At 43.4% G+C, this 18463-nt stretch overlaps 1 protein-coding gene across 5 annotated transcripts in view; it reads left to right on the forward strand.

The window, feature by feature from the left end:
- Positions 1-18463, forward strand: part of myo6a (myosin VIa) — a 350780-nt gene that overhangs the window by 275804 nt on the left and 56513 nt on the right. For all 5 annotated transcript variants that reach the window (XR_015077588.1, XM_085982051.1, XM_085982054.1 and 2 more), the window contains 4 exons: positions 11-106; positions 3638-3808; positions 9269-9307; positions 16975-17068. Coding sequence is in view for 4 of the 5 variants with exons in the window: in XM_085982051.1 (XP_085838177.1) it covers positions 11-106; positions 3638-3808; positions 9269-9307; positions 16975-17068 (400 nt within the window). In the remaining variant the exon portion in view is untranslated. The remainder of the gene's footprint in view (positions 1-10; positions 107-3637; positions 3809-9268; positions 9308-16974; positions 17069-18463) is intronic.

An 18463-nucleotide genomic window follows, 5' to 3' on the forward strand; every position in this document is an offset into this window, starting at 1 on the left:
CATTGTTCAGATTCCTAGAAAGTCCAAGCTGACAGTTCACAGGAACATCCGTGATGACGAAGGGTTTATCATCAGGCACTTTGCTGGAGCAGTCTGCTATGAAACAGTAAGCTTTTGCATTAAATAGATTTTGTATAATCCTTTAGAACCAAACAAGAAAAAAAAATAGACGTGCATCTATCTCATCTTTCACGACCTCAAGACGTCCCAAAGCGCTTTACAGCCAATGAAGTACTTTTGAAATGTAGTCACTGTTGTAATGTAGGAAATGCGGGAGCCAATTTGCGCACAGCAAGCTCCCACAATCAGCAACGTGATAAGGACCAGATAATCAGTTTTTAGTTGTTGGTTGAGGGGTAAATATTGGCCAGGACACTGGGGAGAACTCCCCTGCTCTTCTTCGAAATAGTGCCATGGGATCTTTTACATCCACCTGAGAGGTTTAAAGTCTTATCCGAAAGACTGTACCTCCAGCAGTGCACCGCTCTCTCAAGACTGCACCATCAGCCTGGATTATGTGCTCAAGTCCCTGCAGTGGGACTTGAACCCACAACCTTCTGCGAGAATGCTTCCAACTTCGCTACAGTTGATGCTCTAAAAAGACCCTGGGCTTTCAGTTCTCAGCAAGCTACTGTTCCACAACATTTCAACAGATTTTCCTTACTATTTGGAATCCTCTTTATACTGCAATGCAGTGATCGTTTTCTCAATTATTAGGAATTTTAATGTCTTCATGAAGCACTTGAAAGTGTGAAACACATCATTTATCTTTCAGATGTTTAAAGAAATAACATTTCCTAGTTTGTTTGGCTATAAATTTAATTCCCTACGCATTGTTCTTGTGGTTGTGATGGCAATCACTGGGTTTCAAATTTAAGTACCTGGAACTTAGGAACAGGAGGTGGCCATTTCGCCCCTCGAGCTTGTTCCGCCATTCAATGCAATCGTGGCTGATCTGCGACCTAACTCCATATACCCGCCTTTACCCCTTATCCCAAAAATATCTCAATCTCAGATTTAAAATTAACAATTGGCCTTGCAACAATGGCTGTTTGCGGAAGAGAGTTCCAAACTTCCACCAGTCTTTGCTTGTAGAAGTGTTTCCTAATCTCACTCCTGAAAGATTTGGCTCTAACTGTGTTCCTTACTGCTAGACTCCCATACCAATGGAAATAGTTTCTCTCTCTCTACCCTATCAACAGTGTTCCCTGAATGGCCCGTGCAGCCCCTTAAAGGGGCTGCGCAATGCCAAAAATAATTACAGGAAACCTTGCCCATCTGTTCCCCTTATCTTCAAAACTTCGATCAAATTACCCCTTAACCTTCTCATTTCTGGGGAATACAACCCTAGTTTGTGTAATCTCTTGTAATTTAACCCTTGATCTGGGTATCATTCTGGTGCTCCCTCCAAGGCCAATATATCCTTCCTAAGATGTGGTGCCCAGAACTGCTGACAGTACTCCAGGTGTGGTCTAACCAGAGCTTTGTACAGCTGGAGCATAACATCCAGCCCCTTGTACTCTAGCCCTCTAGGTATAAAGGCCAGCATTCCATTCGCCTTTTTGATTATTTTCTGTACCTGTTCACGACATTTTAATGATCTGTGTACCTGGACCCCCCAAGTCTCTTTGGACCGCCACTGTTTTTAGCTTTTCACCATTCAGAAAGTACCCCGTCCTATCCTTTTCAGGTTCAAAGTGAATGATCTCACACTTGCCTACATTGAAATCCATTTGTCACAGTTTTGCCCATTCACTTAATTTGTTAATATCTCTTTGTAATTTTATGCTTCCATCTACACTGCTTACAATGCTGCCTATCTTTGTATCATCAGCAAACTTGGATATGTGGCTCTCTATCCCATCATCTAAGTCATTAATAAGTACAGTGAATAGTTGCGATCTCAACACAGATTCCTCCGGGGCACCACTAGTCACATCCTGCCAGTGAGAGTACCTTCCCATTATCCCTACTCTCTGTCTCCTGGCGCTCAGCCAATTTCCTAGCCAGGTCAGTAATTTGCTCTCCATTCCATGGGCTTCGACCTTAGTTAACAGTCTCTTATGAGGGACTTTATCGAATGCCTTTTGGAAGTCTATATAAATAACATCTATAGACATTCCCCTGTCCACTACTTTAGTCACCTCTTCAAAAAATTCAATCAGGTTCGTCAGGCTTGACCTACCTTTTACAAATCCATGCTGGCTCTCTCTGATCAATTGAAAATTTTCAAGGTGTTCAGTCACTCTGTTCTTAATTATAGACTCTAGTAATTTCCCAACAACAGATGGTAAACTAACTGGACTATAATTCCCTGGTTTCCCTTTCTCACCATTCTTAAATAGTGGAGTGACATGTGCAATTTTCCAATCTAAAGGAATGGTTCCTGAATCGAGAGAACTTTGAAAGATTATAGTTAAGGCATCTGCAATGTGCTCACCTACTTCCTAGAAATCCCTGGAATGGAAACCATCTGGTCCTGAAGTTTTGTCACTCTTTAGTGCCATTATTTTCTTCCTTACTGCTATTTTACTTACATTAATTTTGGTTGTCCCCGTTCCTGATTCAATATTAGTTTCCTTGGGATTTCTGGCATGCTAACCTCTTCCTCTACTGTAAGTACTGACGCAAAGTAATTATTCAACATGTCCACCATTTCCTTATTATCGTTGACTATCACCGTTATCAGCTTTTAAGGGGCCAACATTGCTCCTGACTGCCCCTTTTTCCTAATACAGTATAACTGTAAAAAAAAAAAAAAATGGTGTTGATTTTGATATCCTTTGCAAGTTTCTTTTCATACTCCCTTTTTGTAGCTCTTACTATCTGTTTTGTCGCCTTTTGTTGTTCTTTGTATCTCTCCCAGCCATCAGGATCTATGCTATTTTTTGCATTTTTGTATGCTTTTTCTTTTAGTTTTATGTTGTCTCTTACCTCTTTAGTCGTCCATGGCTGGGTTTTTGGCAAGTAGAGCTCTTGCCCCTCAGGGGTATAAACTGGTTCTGTATCACCTTCAATTCTTTAGTGAACACCTCTCACTGATCATCTGTCATTTTACCCATTAACAGATTTGCCCAGTTTACTGTGAACAGCCTCTGTCTCATCTTGTTGAAGTCAGCATTACCTAAATCTAGAATCTTAGTAGCTGTGTTTCTCCCTTTCAAGCACAGAGTTGAACGTATCATATTATGACTGCTATTACATAAATGTTCATGCACCGTTAGGCTGTTAACTAAATCTGGCTCATTACTCATTATTAAATCTAATATGGCTTGCCCCCTTGTTGGTTCTAGGACATATTACTGCTGAAAACTATCCTGAACACACTTAAGAAATTCGCTACCTTTCTGACATGAGCTAGTCTGCTTATCCCAATCAAAAAGTTAAAATCCCTCGTTAAAACCACCGCCTTTACTACATGCTTGTCCAATCTCTGCATTTATACAATCTAGCACTTCACAGCTGCTACCAGGGGGCCTATACACAATTCCCACTATAGTCTTAAGTCCTTTTCTATATATTAAATACCTTTTATATACCTATAAAGTCTCCACTGCCTGCTTATCTCTCATTATATCTTCTCTTATCTTTGAAGTAATTTCATCCTTAATCTAGAAAGTGACTTTCTCTCTGACAGACTAAGTTTGTGGAAAAGAATAATGATGCCTTACACATGTCCTTGGAATCACTGGTGTCAGAATCGAAGGACCCGTTCGTCCGAAAACTTTTTGAAGGAACCAACAACACTAAGGACACAAAGCAGAAGGCGGGAAAACTGAGCTTCATTAGCGTTGGGAATAAGTTCAAGGTAGATTCATTTGGAAAACTCCTGTGTTGTAAAATTGTATAATTCTATTCGTAAATCAAAACCAGAAATCTGCACTTTTCTCTCATGACATTTTAAAAAAGGGTTGAAAGTGCTATTTCCACCCCCCCCCCCCCCCCCAAATTGTTATTGAGTGGGAATGTGACTACTTGCAATGCATCCTGATTTTGGTGTAAAGGTTGTAGTACAGTGAATATCCTGGTTCATTTTCCTCCCGCCTGTAACATGCTGCACTAACTTTTACTCTTTATGGATCTATTTTAACACCTCATCGCTGCTGTGACACATTGGACCAACATTTGCGATCGGAGGCTTCCCGCGGGCGGACGCCTCCGACCTGTAAAATATGTACGAAAATACCTGGTGACCCGGGAAGAATGGCGGATTCCGATCCTGAGCCTCTCCGGGTCCGTGCGGGCAGAGCCCCACGTATCCCAGCAGCGCTTGCGGTTCGTAGGCGCTCCTGGGATCACGTGGACCGGCCCAACCAATGGAAGAAGGGAATCCCCCTTCATACTTTGGCTAGATCTGTACGTACTGAACTGTCAAAAGTATGAATGGGATCACCTAAAAAAAAAAATACACCAACACATTAAATACATTTTTTTAATTACATAAAATTAATTAAAATGTTATTTAATTAAATATTTTAAACAAAAATCAAAAAAATTAAATGTTTTTACGGGGCTAAAAATAAGCTTACCTTTTTGAAGAGTATTTTAAATTTATAAATGAGGTATCAAATTTCATTTTTCTATTTTTTTAAACTCTTAAACTGGTAAAAGCAGGCTTTTACCAGGCGTAAGAATTTGATGGGCATTCAGTGGGCGGAAGTTTTGCAGAATGCGGAACTCTCCACCCGCAGAGGCCTGTCTCCCGGACAGGCGGATGATCTATCAAGAGAATTCTTGACAGATCGCAAGTGCTGGGTTTCAGCGCATGCGCTTCGCGTCCCTGAAACTGACACTTGCCCGGCCCCTACAGGCGTGTGCGCACCTCGAATGCTCCCGTCGCGGTGGCAGCATCCAGCCCATTGTTTGGCCCCATTTGAAAATTCCCTAAATGAGAGCTGCCCCACATGACACTCTGGACTGGCAATGCGATGTGTGCTTAATACTGATGAAATTGTAAGGTTGATCACACATTAGTGTGAAGAGAATGTATTAAAGGATAATTATTAAATGTGTTTTAAAACCGTTCTAACTCACTCAGGACATTAGTCTCCCTCACCCATGAAGTAAATTATCCAGTTACTCAACGAGTATTCTCTGTATATTTGTACCTAATAAACTAATTGAATTAATTTTTGTTTTCACTTTCAGCACCAGAGTTTAATAAATTGGGCTATCTACGTACTTAATGAAGGCATTTCAAAAACAAATTTCAACCTCATTTTTCTTCTGTTCACAGTTTAGAATGACCACAGTGTCCATGAGCGAGGTTTCACAGAGTGCTGGATCTCGGGCATCAGTGGTAGTCCTGGAGTGGAGGCTTGGAATTTCTCTCTCCCCGCCCGCCCGCCCCCCCCCCCCAACCACCCACTCCCCAAGGAAGGAATATTGAATGACCAGCCCTAGGCTATTGCTCCACTCTTCGTAGTGACTGATTACAGAGCTCTGTTGCCAAAGTTTTGGGATCAAGTGGAGATTTTTTTATTTAAGGTTTAAAATAAAAACTCAATCAGGCTAGGTTCAATTCCCCTAGAGAAAGATGTAGGTTGTAACCATGGCGAACCCTTCTTGATCTGTATATGTATTCCATTTGAAACAGAGAAGAGTTCTAAATTCCCATCTTTGGGAATGGTGGGGTGCCTGCAATAGATTAACACGCAAATTGCCCTAGTTGCAGCATTTGGGGTGCTAACGGTATGAGGTGTTTTTATTCAGCAGGGTAGAAGTGCTAATGGGTTACTGGGCAGTGTTTGCACATTGCTTTTAAGTGGATTTTGGTGTCGAGAAACACTTGCATTTACTGTACATTGCGCCTTTCATGACCACCGGATGTCCCAAAGCACTTCACAGCCAATGAGGTACCTTTTTAAACTGTAGTCACTGTTGTAATGTGGGAAGCGCACAGCAAGCTTCCATAAACAGCAATGAAATAAATGAACAAATCATCTGATTTAGGTGTTGATTGAGGATTAAATGTCGGCCAGGACATAGGGGAAAAAATCTCCTACTCTTCAAAACAGTGCCATCCACCTGAGAGGGCAGTCGGGGCCTCGGTTTAACATCTCATCCGAAAGACGGCACCTCTGACAGTGCAGCACTCCCTCAGCACTGCACTGGAGTGTCAGCCTGGATTGTGTGCTCAAGTCTCTGGAGTGGGGCTTGAACCCGCAAGAAGCAAGAGCACTACCAACTGAGCCATGGCTGACACCTGTAAGAAAGAAACATGAAACGTTATTGCAGCTCTTTCTACTTCAAGCAAAAACCCAACATTTAGCCCGTCAATGTGCTCATGACAATCATTGGCGTAAACCACTTGTATACTGGTGATAGTTTAGGTTGGCTCCTTGGAGGCGAGCGTCAGTGAGCCATATCCTGGCATTTATGTAAAGTGAGTCGGATGTAAGCACCGGAATCTGGTCCCGGACAGCAGCCTCCTGGAATCTGACCAATGAAAGCGGCCACGTTTGGTGGGGGGGGCCAAGGCCATTTCAGCACTTCTGTCAGAAGAGAGCGTTTCATTCAGCCTGTGTTTAATTGTACAGTGCAGTACCCACTCTTCAGTATGTCTTGTTATTGCTTAAGGCCAAAGCACCATGGGCTTTTCTTTATTAAGATGTGTTGTAAATGAGCTTTCAGGTGCTGTGCTAGTTAATATGAAATACGTTGTCACTTGAGCTGCTGTTAGCTAATCTTTTTACATGGCCATGAGATCAGTTGAGTTTTTTTCCTTGTACAGTAGTTAGCATTCCAAACCACGCAATGAGTCCGAAGCTGGGTCTTGTCTGTCTGTCATATTTCTAGGTCTAAGAAACATTCTGCTCTTAAAACTGCTTCCTTGTCAGTATTTCTACTCTCCTTGCCTTTTTCAATCGAGGTTTATAAAATGCCTTTCAAAAGCATACTTTTTGTCCTTCAGTAGTCTGAATTTCAGTGTCAGAACTGTGTTTTTTGCCAGTAGCTGAATATTTTACTTGGTCATTGCAAACCAACTTTATGTAAATCTGTTCCAGATATGCGTTGGATTGTACGTCACTGAATACAACAGCAGCAAATGTCAAACCAGGAAAAAAAGCCTCTCTTTGAGTTTTGAATAATTTAAAATCTTGATTAACAACTACTTCAATGTAAAAATGATTTTCTGCACTTTTTTTTAAATTAAATTCTCAAGGATAATTACCTTAACTTGAACATTTCAGGTTCAAGAGAAGAGAAACCACATGAATTGATGTTAAAAGCTCTAAGGTGACATTTATCATCCTCATGCAGTGCTTTCTATTGCCCATCACCACAGTTTCTATTGCACTCTCCTAATCTCCTCTCTTCTACTTATAGTAAAGCTGACTTTCAGGCCTTGTCTTTTCCATCTGTTTCCTGCTCCTTTTCCTCAGGCAGCTGGCTTAATCTGAGATGTTCCAGTTCAGGATGAGTAGAAAAAACTGTGGGGAGGTTGGGAAAGGAAAAGTAGACAACAGCCAGGGACTGCAGGTAAATCCTTCCTCAAGCAACTGCACCCCAGTAATGCACCTGTTCGAGCACTGACTTCACTCCTGTTGGCTGGTCGCTTAAAATGGCATTTTAACCCTTTCCAGCACAAGACTGATCCTAGAACAAAGCTTCAGCAGATGACATAGCCAGCTCTGGAACAACAATTGGTTCTTCAGTTACCATACATCTAACTGTAGCCCTTACAAATATTGTATATCCATTTTAACAATGTGAATGGATCCAGAATCACTTTTGGGTACTATTTTTTTTTTATATGTCACGGTCATCAATCACTGCTAAAGCTACACACATTCGATTCCAATAGCATATTCTTGAAATACCCTGATGTTTGCAAAATAGTCAGCTATCCACATGTTGCACCATCAGTAATGGAACCCTTCTGTTGAATGCAAATCTGGTTCTGTGCCCCCTTTTGTTTGCACTAACCTGCTGAAACAGCAGGGATTCCAGTGTACTGAATTGGCATTTAAAAAAAATATAATTCCATTTTGTTTCATTTAGCTAACCTTGTCCCCCAGTCTTGTCCCAAATGGGAACTTTCAGCTTGTATTGGAGAAGGGTGGCTAATCATTTTCAGAAATGAAAGCACGCCATTGGCACTGTGTGAGATATATTTGATTGATTAACTTTCACAGGCAAACGCTTTGTAGACTGAAGAGTTCCATTTTCCAGGTGTACGTGATTACATTTAAATTCACCGCAGTGATGCACCGTCGCCCGGGACAGAAACACTAATGCAAATAAATATTGTATTAAAATCGAGCAACCAGCAATACTGAACTGAGAGTGGTTCAGATATCTCCATGAACTTTTAAATGTTCCCCTGATATTTTCCATCTTTACCCCCCTCCTATCCTCATGTCAGTGACCAATATTGGGGTAGGTTTCCATAAGCTTCGGCACCTTACTCAAGTGGCCATTTTTCATGCGTTGCCCTGGATCGCGACGATCAGTGAGCTGTTGGGATCATCATATCTGAGACCAATGCTGGCTTCACTCATTCTCCACACGTGCACCCTTCCAGCAGGAGTCACTGGGCACTGAGCGGGAAAACCTGAATGATGTTCTGCCTCTCCCCACAAGTCCAGGGAAATTGAGGTGATTGCAATGCTCCCGTTGCTCAGCATGGACAATCTGGGAGTTTCTTGCTCTGCATGGCTCATTACAAGATGGTGCTGTGTATTTAGCCACTGGACCACCAGAGGGACCACCTCCTGTTAGGCTTGGTCCTTGCCATTTCCTGTTTTTTTTTTTTCCTTCTTGGGCGGGAGGAAATCCGGAGCCATTGTTTTGGCCAACTTGTCAACACCAACCAACTTTGCGGGCTGGGTGTGGAAAGGGTTAAGTTTGGGCCGTGCCATGCATGGTTTCTGTTTGGAGTCATTTCATTCATCAGTGCTGCTTCATGATCCGGAGGATGTTTGGCTGCATGCTCCACCTCCACCATGTCAACGCACACCCTGATTTAAAAAAAACTTGCATCCCAATGCGCTTCTTTGCTGTTCTTATAATTTTGTGGATAGTAAGAGGTTTTGCTCACTGACGTTCACAGCTCATTGTATAACGTGAAAACACAATTTATTGCATTACGCAGTGCTCTTAATTCAACGTTTTGCTAGTCTGTTTTACACCTCAAATAGTGTGCTAAGCTCAGTTAAATACAAAATGTATCATTTGAAGCAGAGGTTCCACTGATGCACTTGCAGCTGTTCATCCAAAGAATGCAAATCATTAAGTTTCTTCTTTTCCTTTTTTGCCCCCACAGACTCAGTTGAATCTGTTGCTTGAAAAATTACGCAGCACAGTGAGTACTAATCGCTATATTAGACTGTTAAATAAAATTGGGATTATATGCCATCATTTGTTAACAGGACATTTTGTCTCCAGGTTGGGGGAGAGAGCAGTACTTTATTGCGAATTTCTAGAGGTAAAAAAAGAAAGAAAAAGAACATAAGGACATAAGAAATAGGAGCAGGAGTAGGCCATTCAGCCCCTCAAGCCTGCTCCGCCATTCAATAAGATCATGGCTGATCTTCTACCTCATCTCCACTTTCCTGCACTATCCCCATATCCCTTGATTCCCTTAATATTCAAAAATCTATCTCTCAGTCTTGAATATACTCAACGACGGAGCCTCCACAGCCCTCTGGGGTAGAGAATTCCAATGATTCACCACCCTCTGGGTGAAGAAATTTCTCCTCATCTCAGTCCTAAATGGCCGACCCCTTATTCTGAAACTGTGACCACTGGTTCTAGACTCCCCAGCCAGGGGAAACATCCTCCCTGCATCTACCCTGTCAAGCTCTAAGAATTTTGTATGTTTCAATGAGATCACCTCTCATTCTTCTAAACTCGAGAATATAGGCCCAGTCTACTCAATATCTCCTCATAGGACAATCCCCCCATCCCAGGAACCAGTCTGGTGAACCTTCGTTGCACTCCCTCTATGGCAAGTATATCCTTCCTTAGGTAAGGAGACCAAAATTGTGCACAATACCCCGGGTGTGGTCTCAGGGCCCAATATAATTGCAGTAAGACATCTTTAGTCTTATAAAAGAACTTGCATTTATACAAAAAGAAAATACTGCAGATGCTGGAAATCTGAAGTAAAAACAGAAAATGCTGGAGACACTCAGCAGGTCAGGCAGCATCTGTGAAGAGAGAAACAGAGTTAACGTTTCAGGTCGATGACCTTTTGTCAGAACTGGAAAAAGCAGGAAATGGAACAGATTTTTAAGCCAGTGTAGCGGCTGGGAAATGGGGGAGGGGATGAAAGAACAAAAGGGATGGTCTGTGATAGGATAGAAGGTAGGAGAGGTTAAGAAACATTGAGAGACATTAAGAGATATTCAAGGCAAAAGGAGATGGTAATGGGACAGGTTAAGAAACAAACGATGGCTCTAGATGAAGTGTGAATTGCGCTGGCAGAATGAAAGACAGCTGTCATGTGGGAGGGAAGAGCAGAAGGCACAAACAAAAAGTGCATTTATATAAGCTTTTCACAACCCCAGGACGTCCCAACGTGCTTTACAGCCAATTAAGTACTGTTTACAGGTGCAGTCACTGTTGTAATGTAGGAAATAGGGCAGCCAATTTGCACACAGCAATGTGATAATGACCAGACAATCTCTTTAGTGATGATGATTGAGTGATAAATATTGGCCAAGACACCGGGGAGAACTCCTCTGCTCCTCTTCGAATAGTCATAGTCATAGAGTTTTACAGCACAGTAAGAGGCCCTTCGGCCCATCGTGTCTGTGCCGACCATCCACCCCTGTCCTGTCTAATCCCATTTTCCAGCATTTGGTCCATAGCCTTGTATGCAATGGCATTTCAAGTGCTCATCCAAATGCTTCTTGAATGTTGTGAGGGTTCCTGCCTCTACCACCCTTTCAGGCAGTGAGTTCCAGATTCCACCCACCCTCTGGGTGAAAAAGTTCCTCCTCAAATCCCCTCTAAATCTCCTGCCCCTTACCCTGAATCTATGCCCCCTTGTTATTGACCCCCCTACTAAGGGGAAAAGTTCCTCTTTATCTACCCTATCTATGCCCCTCATCATTTTGTACACCTCAATCAGGTCCCCCCTCAGCCTTCTTTGCTCCAAGGAAAACAACCCCAGCCTGTTTAGTCTTTCTTCATAGCTGAGGCGCTCCATCCCAGGTAACATCCTGGTGAATCTTCTCTGCACCCTCTCCAAAGCAATCACATCCTTCCTATAGTGAGGCGACCAGAACTGCACACAGTACTCCAGCTGTGGCCTCACCAGCGTTTTGTACAGCTCCATCATAACCTCCCTGCTCTTATATTCTATGCCTCGGCTAATGAAGTATCCCATATGCCTTTTTAACCACCTTATCTACCTGTTCCGCTGCCTTCAGAGATCTATGTACATGTACACCAAGGTCCCTCTGACCCTCTGTACTTCCTAGGGTCCTACCACTCATTGTGTATTCCCTTGCCTTATTTGTCCGTCCAAAATGCATCACCTCGCACTTTTCAGGGTTAAATTCCATTTGCCACTTTTCCGCCCATCTGACCAACCCGTTTATATCGTCCTGTAGCCTGAGGCTTTCCTCCTCGCAATTTACCACCCCACCAATTTTCGTGTCATCTGCGAACTTACTGATCATACCTTTTACATTCTCATCCAAATCATTTATGTAGATCACAAACAACAAGGGACCCAGCACCGATCCCTGAGGTACCCCACTGGACATAGGCTTCCAGTCACAAAAGCATCCTTCGACCATCACCCTCTGCCTCCTGCCACTCAGCCAGTTTAGGATCCAACGCGCCAAGGCACCCTGGATCCCATGGGCTCTTACCTTCTTGACCAGTCTCCTATGCGGGACTTTGTCAAAAGCTTTACTGAAGTCCATGTAAACCACATCCACAGCATTTCCCTCATCCACCCCCCTAGTCACCCCCTCGAAAAATTCAATCAGATTTGTCAGACATGATTTACCCTTGACAAAGCCATGCTGACTATCCCCGATTAATCCTTGCCTCTCCAAGTGGAGATTAATTTTGTCCCTCAGAATTTTTTCCAATAATTTCCCTACCACAGATGTTAGGCTCACTGGCCTGTAATTCCCTGGTTTATCCCTGCTACCCTTCTTGTATAGTGGTACTACATTAGCTGTTCTCCAGTCCTCTGGTACATCCCCTGTGGCCAGAGAGGTTCTGAAAATTTGTGTCAGAGCCCCTGCAATCTCCTCCTTTGCCTCCCACAGCAGCCTGGGATACATCTCGTCCGGGCCTGGGGATTTATCCACTTTTTGGCCTGCTAAAACGGCTAGCACCTCCTCCCTCTCGATGCTAATATGTTCAAGTATGTCACAGTCCCCTTGCCCGATTTCTATGTCTGCATCGTCTCTCTCCATAGTGAACACAGATGCAAAAAATTCATTTAAAACCCCGCCTACATCATCTGGCTCTACACACAGATTGCCACTTTGGTCCCTAATGGGCCCTACCCTTTCCCTGGTTATCCTCTTGCCCTTAATATACTTATAAAACATCTTAGGATTTTCCTTTATTTTGCTCGCCAGTGTTATTTCATGGCCCCTCCTCGCCCTCCTAATTTCTTTTTTAAGTATGCCCCTGCACTTTTTATACTCCTCTAGGGCTTCTTTAGTCTTTTGTAACTGCCAAAAGCCCCCCTTTTATTTCTAATGCATTTTTGTATATCCCTTGTCATCCAAGGTTCCCTTTGCTTGTTGGTCCCACCCTTGACCTTTACAGGAACATGTTGGCGTTGTACTCTCTCTATTTCCCTTCTGAAAGTCTCCCACTGTCTTGATGTGGATTTTCCTATAAATAGCTTTGGCCAGATCCTGCCTTATCATATTAAAATCGGCCTTCCCCCAATTTAGAACCATTATTTCCGGGCCGTCTTTGTCTTTTTCCATGACCACCTTAAATCTCACCGAATTATGGTCACTATCGCCAAAATGCTCTCCTACTGACACTTCCACCACTTGCCCGGCTACATTCCCCAGAATTAGGTCCAGTATCGCCCCCTCTCTTGTAGGACTTTCTACATGTTGGCTCAAAAAGCTCTCCTGGATGCACTTTAAGAATTCTGCACCCTCTAAGCCTTTCACACTCTGACTATCCCAATTTATATTGGGGAAGTTGAAATCCCCCACTATTATTACCCTATTATTTTCGCACTTTTCTGAGATTTGCCTACATATCTGTTCCTCTATCTCCCCCTGACTGTTTGGGGGCCTATAGTACACTCCCAGCAAGTGCTTGCCCCCATTTTGTTTTTAAGTTCTACCCACATGGCCTCATTAGAGGAACCCGCTAATATATCATCCCTCCTTACAGCAGTAATTGACTCCTTAATTAATATTGCAACACCCCCTCCCCTTTTACACCCCCCTCTGTCTCGCCTGAAGATTCTATACCCCGGAATATTGAGCTGCCAGTCCTGACCCTCCCTCAACCATGTCTCCGTGATAGCAACAATATCGTACTCCCATGTATTCAACAACAACTTCAGTTCGTCCACCTTATTTGCAAGACTCCTTGCATTAAAATAAATGCCTTCCAGCCCTGCCATATTCCCTTTTGCCTTCGCATATTTGCTCTGCCTTGTTTTTTTCTCTGTATTTGGCTGTAAATCACCCCCTGCTATAGCTCCACTCTGTACCCCATCCCCCTGCCAAGTTAGTTTAAACCCCCCCCAGCAGTGCTAGCAAACCTCCCCGCAGGGGAATAGTGCCATGGGATCTTTTACGTCCACCTGAGAGGGCAACTGGGGCCTCGGTTTAGCATCTCATCCGAAAGACGGCACCTCTGACAGTGCAGCACTCCCTCAGCACTGCACTGGATTATGTGCTCACGACTCTGGATGGGACTTAAACTCACAAACCACTGACTTCGGAGACGAGAGTGCTGTCGCTGAGCCACGGCTTACACCTGTGGTGAAAAAAAGCAGCAAACCTGAGGATTGGGAGCAGTTTAGGATTCAGCAAAGGAGGACCAAGGGATTAATTAAGAGGGGGAAAATAGATTATGAAAGTAAGCTGGCAGGGAACATAAAAACTGACTGTAAAAGCTTTTATAGATATGTGAAGAGAAAAAGATTGGTGAAGTCAAGCATAGGTCCCTTGCAGTCAGAATCAGGGGAATTTATAATGGGGAACAAAGAAATGGCAGACCAATTAAATACATATTTTGGTTCTGTCTTCACAAAGGAGGACACAAATAACCTCCCAGAGATGTCGGGGAACATAGGGACTAATGAGAGGGAGGAACTGAAAGAAATCAATATTTGTAAGGAAATGGTGTTGGGGAAGTTGACTGGATTGAAGGCTGATAAATCCCCAGGGCCTGATAATCTTCATCCTAGGGTACTTAAGGAAGTGGCCCTGGAAATAGTAGATGCATTGCTGGTCATCTTCCAGAACTCGATAGACTCTGGAACAGTACCCATGGATTGGAGGGTAGCTAATGTTACCCCACTATTCAAAAAAGGTGGTAGAGAAAAAGCGGGGAATTATAGACCGGTAAGCCTGACATCAGTGGTGGGGAAAATGCTAGAGTCCATTATAAAAGATGTAATAGCAGAGCACTTGGAAAGCCGTGACAGGATCGGACAAAGTCAACATGGATTTACAAAAGGTAAATCGTGCTTGACTAATCTGCTGGAATTTTTTGAGGATGTAACTGGTAAAATAGATAAGGAGAACCAGTGGACCCTCACCAGGTACAGACTAAGCGACCACCAACTGGCAATTGAAAAAGGAAGATACAAGAAATCCTGGCAGCCTAGAGAGAATAGAATATGTGATCAATGTCTGGCCGGCGAGGTTGAGACAGAGATGCATTTCCTCCTAAAATGCGAAAAGTTCAACACAACAAGAAACATATTATTTGACAAGCTCAGCCAAACAACCCCAGATTTCAAAGAATTGGATGACCTGTCAAAATTAAGATTAGTCCTGGGAGAAGGAGACAGACCATACCTTGGTGCCAAATATGTAACAACATGTCACAACCTGAGGACTGTTTAAAATTAATACTGAATGTACCCAACGATGTTCAACGACTTTAAATTAATACTGTTTAAACTAATATTGTATGTACCCAACGAAGGTCAAAATTGTTTGACACCTACAGAATGTTGGAAAACTACTTTGTTATGTAAGCTTTGGCAATATGGTTCCCTGTAAACTTTCATGCCAATAAAGCATTTGAATTGAATTGAATTGGATGTGGTGTACTTGAACTTTCAGAAGGCTTTCGATAAGGTCCCGCATAAGAGATTAGCATGCAAAATTAAGGTACATGGGATTGGGGGCAAGGTATTGACTTGGATAGAGAACTGGTTGGCAGATAGAAAGCAAAGAGTTGGAATAAACGGGTCTTTTTCCGAGTGGCAGGCAGTGACTAGTGGGGTACTGCAGGGATTGGTCCGAGGACCCCAGCCGTTCACGATATATATTAATGATCTGGACGAGGGAATTGGATGTAATATCTCCAAATTTGCAGACGACACAAAGCTGGGTGGGAGGGTAAGCTGTGAGGAGGATGTCGTGAAACTCCAGTACGATTTGGACAGGTTGGGTGATTGGGCAGAAACATGGCAAATGCACTATAATGTGGATAAATGTGAGGTTATCCACTTTGGTGGCAAAAACAGGAAGGCAGATTATTATTTGAATGGCAATAGATTGGGAGAAGGGGAACTGCAAAGAGACCTGGGTGTTCTTGTGCACCAGTCGCTGAAGGTAAGCATGCAGGTGCAGTAGGCGGTTAAGAAGGCAAATGGTATGTTGGCCTTCGTAGCGAGAGGGTTCGAGTACAGGAACAAGGATGTCTTGCTGCAGTTGTACAGGGCCTTGGTGAGACCGCACCTTGAGTATTGTGTGCAGTTTTGGTCGCCCTATCTGAGGAAGGATGTTCTTGCCATGGAGGGAGTGCAGCGAAGATTCACCAGGCTGATACCTGGGATGGCAGGAATGACGTATGAGGAGAGATTGTGTCGATTGGGCTTATACTCACTGGAGTTTAGAAGATTGAGAGGGGATCTCATCAAAACCTATAAAATTCTGTCAGGCCTGGACAGACTAGATGCAGGAAGGATGTTCCCGATGGCCGGGGAGTCCAGAACTAGTGGTCATAATCTAAGGATAAGGGGTAAGCCATTTAGGGCTGAGATGAGGAGGAATTTCTTCACCCAGAGAGTGGTGAACCTATGGAATTCTCTGCCACAGAGGGCGGTGGAGGCCATTTCATTAAATATATTCAAGAAGGAGTTGGATATATTTCTTAAGGCTAAAGGGATCACGGGATATGGGGAGAAGGCCGGGACAGGGTACTGAATTTGGATGATCAGCCATGATCTCATTGAATGGCGGAGCAGGCTCGAGGGGCCGAATGGCCTACTCCTGCTCCTATCTTCTAAGTTTCTATGTTTCTATCACCAAGACTAAGAAAATTAATATGTCATCTGCAGACAGAGTTGAAAATACATAAAAAGTGCCTTTAATTTTTCTACTGTGGGCCCCCATGTGCTCCTCCCTGGTCAAGAGGATGACCAGGTAACCTGCCCTCATGCCCTTCTGTTCTGGAAGTGACCTGGAGAAGGCTCCTGAGAGCAGCACAGGGTGACTCTCCCTTTGCTTTTCTTTGTCTCCCTGTTGGGAAGCACCCGTCTTTGGCTTAACATCTTTCTCACATGGTCCTGTTGAGAATAAAAACTAATTGTGTGCCCCTAGCACTCGGTGGCACGGTGTGTTAATGGTCAAACGTGCTATGGCACCAGCTCAATGGGCGTGATGCTGCTCCTTGGTATGGGAACTGTCCTCAATTTTGGCCTCAAATTAAAATATAACTTTATCACTGAACTGTTACCGGAAATTATAAAGTGTTGGAGAAGAATTGCTTTCGCTAGAGTGAAGCTTGATGCGAATTAGCACAAATGATGTGCATCACTCGCTGCATGTTTTTCATTAGGGATCCAGCTTTATTCGATGCATCAAACCCAATCTCAAAATGACAAGTCATCAGTTTGAAGGGGCACAAATTCTGTCGCAGCTTCAGTGTTCAGGTGAGGTATAGTTTTTAATTTTTTGTGTACTCAGCATGTCTTCAGCCTATTTGTTTTGTGCCATCAGTATATTTCACTAAGTACTAACCTCTTCCTCCTGCCCTCCACCCAACCAAGCCCTTGCGCATTATGGCCCAGAAATTCGGGTCGGGGGCTTCCCGCGGGTGCAAGCCCCCGACCTGCACTTACCTAGCACACCGGCCGTTGAGCTGTGGGCCCCCGTGGAATTCCAATCCTGGGCCTGCTCCAGCTGCCGGCGCGCAGTGCTTGCGTATCCCGGGGCGCAGTTAGTTCGATGTGGGCCATGGGGAGGCAATCGGAGCAGGGAATGCTCCATTCATAAGTCTGACAGGAAGACCTGTCAAAACTTAAAAATACTACGGCCCCACAACATCACTAAATCTTCAAATAAATTTTTTTTAAATCATCACATTTTTTAAATAAACTATAAATTACATGAAATAACTATTTTAAACAATTTAAATTTTTGAAAAAAATAATTTTATTTTCTAACGGGGCTAAAAATAAACTTACCTTTCTTTAAAGTACTTAAAAATAAACCTGTGGAAAAAATGTTTTAATTTTAATTAATTCACCACTTACCTTGTAAAAAGCAGGCCTTACGCCTGCTTTTTATGGCCCAGTAATTCCGGGCCCAACGCGTGAGTACGGGCGGGGTACTCACACGTGGGCCCGATGGAAGTGCCGGTTTTCAGCATGCACAGCGCATGCGCGGAAAACCAGCATTTCCTGTCCTCTGAATCAAGGGGTTCAGAGGACGAACGCGTGCGCGCAGGTGTCTGCGCGTGCGCGCTGAAATTCCTTTTCTTCCACAGGTTTGCGCGTGTGTAAGGGCCTCCTTTTTACGAATGTAAAACGGAGACGTAAGGACTTCATTAAGGTAAGTGGTCTATTACTTAAAATTATAACATTTTTTCCACAGCTTTATTGTTTTTAAGGACCTTACAGTGTAGTTTTAGACCCGATTTTTAAAAAATTATTTTTTTCAAAAATGTGATTAATTGTTTAAAATAGTTTTTTAAAGTTATTTATAGTTTATTTAATTATTGGGATGTTTTTTTAAATTTTATTTAAAGTTAAACTAGTCTTTTGGGCGCCCGTACTTTTCATGAGTTTGACGGTTCTTATTATCAAACTCATGAATGAAGTTTCCCCTCCCCTGATTGGCTGCACAGTGCTCACCTGATCCCAGCCGGCACATCGAACTAACTACGCCGCTGGATCAGTTAAGCACAGCGCGCCGACATCTGAACCGGGCCAGTGACAGGAATTCCAAGCAGGCCCAGGCTTCAGATGTCGGCGCGCCGGGTGAGTGCACATCGGGGGCTTGCACGCGCGGCAAGCCTCCGAACCTAATTTCTGGGCCTATACGTC

Source organism: Somniosus microcephalus, chromosome 3 (genome assembly GCF_052327205.1).
Source record: "Somniosus microcephalus isolate GS21.2 chromosome 3, FLI_Smic_1.0, whole genome shotgun sequence".
NCBI classification, from domain to species: Eukaryota; Metazoa; Chordata; class Chondrichthyes; order Squaliformes; family Somniosidae; genus Somniosus; species Somniosus microcephalus.